The 5365-nt window shown below is 41.3% G+C and overlaps 1 protein-coding gene across 1 annotated transcript; it reads left to right on the top strand.

Moving 5' to 3' along the window:
• Positions 1 to 304: 304 nt before the first annotated feature.
• On the top strand, positions 305 to 4154 carry EIF6 (eukaryotic translation initiation factor 6; the record flags this gene model as incomplete). The annotated part of the gene is given in 5 exon segments (XM_010282731.1): positions 305 to 495; positions 1770 to 1946; positions 2557 to 2578; positions 2581 to 2725; positions 3922 to 4154. Coding segments are annotated over 5 exon segments (545 nt in total), but the record flags the coding sequence as incomplete, so codon positions are not given.
• Positions 4155 to 5365: the final 1211 nt, after the last annotated feature.

Here is a 5365-nt window from a genome sequence, read left to right as displayed (position 1 = left end):
AGTGTTTCATTGGGAACCTCAGGCTTCCTTTAGTTCTTTTGAGAAAGAGGAGTGATTAAAGATGGTGCTCTTCACCGATTTCTACTCTGAGATAAGTCTGTGCTTCAGCCCAGTTTTCCCTTACCTGTGATGCTGCGTTACTGTTAATTGGTAACATTATTTCTTTTGGGTTGAATTCTGGGCTTGGGAGGAGCGGATAGGGTAAGGGCAGTTCAAGCCGTTATATGAACATCAGGAAAGTAGCAAGCCCTGTGGAAACATTCTTTTTTAAATTTTTTTTTTTTTTTTTTTTTTGTCATTTTAGGAAACAGACATGGCCTGTTGGTCCCAAGCAGTACGACAGACCAGGAGCTTCAACACATCCGCAATAGCCTTCCAGATTCTGTACGAATTCAACGAGAAACAGATTTACGAGTAGAAGAGCGTCTTTCAGCACTGGGCAATGTCACTACCTGCAATGACTATGTAGCTCTTGTTCATCCGGATCTTGACAGGGTATATGGCTATAAAACACTTTTAAATTCATAGCGGATGCATGTGAAATGATTGCCAAGCTGCAGTTTGGGTTTGTAGTTGTTGAGGATTTACTGTATGTAGCATGGGGGTCAGAAGAGCTGTGCTAACAGCTGAGCTAATGTCATGCAGGAGGCTGTGCTGCCTCACGTTTCAGTTATTCTCAAGCAAGAAGTCTTAAAATTGGATTTTGGACTTCTGTCTTCGTTTCAGTTGATCTGCCTCTTCTCCTATATTTACCTTGATTTGTGGATGTGGACCCTGCCCAAGTATAGCATGTGCCTTCTTGTTCAGCATGTTGTAGTGAAGGCCCTTCACAGAAGGGAAATAGTAGGGTATGGAGATACATTGTCAGGTGCAATTTGCTTTGCATATGTAAAATCGAATGAATAAAAGAGAGTGTGCATGTGTGTAATAAAGAGAGCATAAAGAAGAGTGTAGTCAGGACTACAGCAGTAATTACAAGCTACTGCAAAGCTAGCTGAAATTTGTAGTAGTTTAAAGAGGCCATGGATGTGGTGGTGTGCATGTTTACAGAGGGGTGAAAGAAAAATGGAAGGTTCTTGTATGGAAGTTTAAAATGAGGGCAGAGGAGACAAAGTTGCTGCTACTTTATGTTTGGGAACTGGTATCTTAATAGCATTAGAGAGGGGTGTGTTGTGTGGCTACAGGTAGTGAAGGTCTTTACAGTGTGTGCTTTCAGTTTGTGCTAAAGCTGATGAAGAAATACGTCGTGTTAGGAGTGCAAAGGTAAAAAAAGGGGAGGGGAGAAAGGTAATGGCCTTTGCAGCATATTATGTTTTAAATAAGTTTAAAAAGTAAGCCAAGATGGCCAGAGAGTGAGAAATCAAAATAATTCACAATGAAAACCTGGAGGGGAAGGAAGTTCTTAGAGTTATGTAGAAGGATAAGACAGTTGTGTCCCAGTGGTGTGGGACAAAAGAGGACTGGTTCACAGGGAATGCTCAGGGAACAGGTATTGACACAACCGAGGTACTGACAACATCCTCCAGAAAAAGGGGAGAAGAGCATTTCTCAGTGAAGGCCCAGCTCGGTATGCACAGGTAACTGGAACCATCTGGAGTATAGAGGTTGAGTAAGGGTTTGATAATGATTGGATTGCAATGGATTGTGAAAGTGTGGGCAGGCTTTCAGAGGGAAGGATCGCAGCTGATGGTTGCATGCAGGAATAGCTTGACTTTCAAATTCTACGATACCGGTTTACGGAGGACTTTATTCTTTCTTTCTGTTTGCAGGAGACAGAAGAGATCTTGGCAGATGTACTGAAGGTTGAGGTTTTCAGACAAACGGTAGCAGATCAGGTGCTGGTAGGAAGTTACTGTGTTTTTAGTAACCAAGGAGGAATTGTGCACCCCAAAACTTCAATTGATGATCAGGATGAACTGTCTTCATTGCTCCAGGTCCCGCTTGTGGTAAGGCATTTGTGGGTTTCTGTTTTCTCTTGCCACTCCCTTCCAACCCAGTTCTCAGTTTTAATGTTTCTACATCTTGTGGGCTCCTAGATGCTGTTTCCTCAGCAGAGCTGTTCCAAGGAGAAGACTTGAATGGGGCAAGTCTTCTGAGACATTTTCTGTGTCTCTTCTGAGTCTGAATAAGCTGCTTAGCACCTCTAGTTTGCTTCTGAAATACTGCTCTGCTGGGATTATGCAAATTGTGCTGATTGATTCATACAGAATGTGAGATTGTCTGTGGTTTGGCCAAAGGCATCGTTTAAAAAAAATCGAGTAATAAAATCCTGTGCCTGCCCATTTGGATTTGTGAATTTCATGATTGCTATGCCTTTGTGCTTCCTACTTGTTAGATTGTATTTCACTGAATGTCACACAATTTTCTCTCCAGAGATTAAAGGCTGTCCATTAACGTTTTTATCTGAAATCTTTACAACTTTCTTGATGGCAGAAGCTTTAATCTTTTTAGGAGCGTGAGTTGAGGCCCTCTGCTAAAGACTTGTAGTAAGGATGTGGAACAAAATGTGTTGCTGTCGGCATACCCCATTAACTCTTACTGCCTTGTTTTTGCTAGGCTGGAACAGTGAATCGTGGCAGCGAGGGCAGGTTGTAAATGACTGGTGTGCCTTCTGTGGGCTGGATACAACCAGCACTGAGCTCTCTGTCATTGAGAGTATCTTCAGGCTGAATGAAGCTCAGCCAAGTACCATTGCTACCAACATGAGAGATTCCTTGATTGACAGGTAAGGAGGATTCAGGTCTGTGTATAATCATGATCAAAACAGGCAAGATTTTACTATAAAAATGGCTGTTTTCACAATTGATTTATCTTCTTAAAAATTTTTTTCTTTTAATTTTACTTCCTCTTTCCTTTTGTTGGGTTACTGACAACAATTGCCTTGTTGCAGAAGGGTTTGTTTGATGTTGATGAGCTTGTTTAGTCCTGTATGGAAAGTGTAAGGGGTTTTGTTGCAGTTATAATACTTTTTGTGAGAAATAGCATGCATTTCAACTTTCAAGTGCTTTTTTTTCTAGTTATTCAGTGCTTAGCTATGATGTGAATGGATTTTTTTTTTTTTTTTAAATCTTGCTTTAAAAGTTAAAAAGCTAGTGACTTTGCTTGACATCTTGGCTTTTGATTGTTGTAACCCATAAAATTATTATTTCAAATGCCTGCTACAACCATTTCTGGAGCCAAAAATACTTTGGAGCTTGTCTGCCTTTAAAGCTTTTTAATTTAAGGCTGCTGCCTTAAATTTTTTAAGCCTTTTTGTCAAAGGCTTTGTCCAGGTTACCTTTTAATGGGAAGCAGGTTTTCTTGTTTTCTGCCTGGAGTGGTAGTGATAGAGGACCATCCCCATTCATTAATGTGTGCAAATTTTTTTACAAGGTTTAGGTATACATAGAGATGAATGTCCTATGCAAACTTCATTTGGGTTTTCATCTGATTACAACTCTTGCAATGATTGCTGTGGTGCTAGAGGTGTGTTCTTGAGCTACCTAGGCCATTGTAGCTTAGTGGCTGAGTTCTCAGTTGTTACAAGAATATGTAGGAATGGTTTACAGCATAAGGAATTCCTTGAATGAAGATCCCTTTGAAGGAGTTCTTTGCTGCCCCTTTACAGTTCCTGTGTAAAAGCTTGATGGCCCTGAGCATAACAGAGCCATAATTAAACTTGCTTTGAGCTTTTGATAACTACCTGGACCAGGCTGAGTGTACATTTTGCCTTTGGCAGCTTGACAAGTCTGTTCTTACAGCTGGCTGTTAGCAGCTGCTAGGTCTGCTTCCCTGTTTTCATAAGACCCTTATGTTGTAGGAGGGAAATTTCCACTGGGCCTTTGTAATTGGAGGTTGAAAACTGACTGTACTGGTTTTGAAATGCCTTCTGCACTCTCTGGCACTCATCTGCTAAATCTCCTTTCTGTTTTGTCTTTTTAGCTTGACATGAGCATTAATGGTTCCTACTTTCCAGAAGGCTCCTAAGGAGTGAAGTGTCAAGCTGCACTTTGGATTACAGACATCTAGACCTTCTGGTGTTGTTTCTGCAGGCCTAGCCCAAGGAAGAGGCTACAAACCCAACTTTTTGTAGTGTTTTGTAAACTATTATTACAAAAACTGACAAATAACATATATAAGTTACAAATAAGGAATGCTCTCTATCCTTTTGCTGACATTTTCCAGTTCTTCAGCTGTGCTTTTTTGTTTTGTGATGCTGACTGAGCCCCTCAAATTAGCCCAGAATATTTACTCTTGTGGCTCTTGGATATTGATCACTAGGGATTATTTTGCCTTAAATAATCCTTCAGTGTTCTGCTGCACAGCAGTCTGTTTCAGCACATACATGGCACTGCCCTCTCTTTCCACAGTCTTGCTAAAAAGTGGTGTTTCTGCTGTAGATAGGCTTAAGAGCCCCTTCTATGTCCAGTACCAAAAATATAGTAGTTTACTTGCTGCAAAATAATTCAGAAGTCATCACCTGCTCTCTTGCCCTGACTTGCAGCTATTCCCACAGGGCTGGTGATTCTGAAGTGATCAGGTCTGATTAAAACTGGAGTTTCTCCAAGTCAGTCCAGGGACTTCTAACAGCAACGTGTGACTGCCTCTAGAACAGTGGTATTTGATCTGTTGTCTGCAGATGCCTGGTGGCATGTGTGCTGTTTCTGAGTCACCTGGAACAGAGAGGCTAGAAAAGCCTGCTATTGCCCATGGGCTTAAATTTGTTATACGGGAGTTAGCCACCTATGCTGGGAAACTCTTAAGTCAGTCATCTTTTTTTAAATCAAAAAAGATTTAAACCACCTCATCTTGTGTTCTCTTGGAGACAAAGATTAAGTAATGTGGTTCTAAGCAGTTACTCCACTCAGTCAGATGTTACAGATTTGGGAACTTGCTAATTAATAGCTCTGCCCTTGTTGGAGAATGATGAAGACGAGAGCTATAGGTACCACTTTCAGGTGGAAGATAGTCATTTGCTTAACAGAGCTATTGCTCCCTGATCTCTCATTTCAGTTGCATTTTCAGTTGCAACCTTAACTTGCCTGTTAAGGGTGTACTGAAGGCATAGAAATGTCTCCAATTCCCATCCTAAGGGTATGTGGAAGCTCCTTGCTTGCTTCCACACAGCTGCATTACCCTCAGCTGGGTTCTGAGGAGTGTTGTCCTGAAGGCCATGTGGGCAGAGCTCTTTTTTGGCCCCGGTGCTTCAGGCTTTGTAGAAAATTAAGTAAACTTCCATTTTTGTTTTACTGTCTGGATGGTTAGGGAAGGTTTTGTAAGTTTTGGTTGATTAAAGGTTGCTCCTTAAACTGCTAAAAATTACCGTAGGATCTTCCCTGATCATAGCAGTCCTGCCATCTGGTTGTCTAGGATGGTAACTGAGCCA

The sequence above is a fragment of the Phaethon lepturus genome, unplaced genomic scaffold (genome assembly GCF_000687285.1).
Source record: "Phaethon lepturus isolate BGI_N335 unplaced genomic scaffold, ASM68728v1 scaffold5972, whole genome shotgun sequence".
Classification (NCBI taxonomy): Eukaryota; Metazoa; Chordata; class Aves; order Phaethontiformes; family Phaethontidae; genus Phaethon; species Phaethon lepturus.
This window is presented reverse-complemented; position numbering and strand designations above follow the sequence as displayed.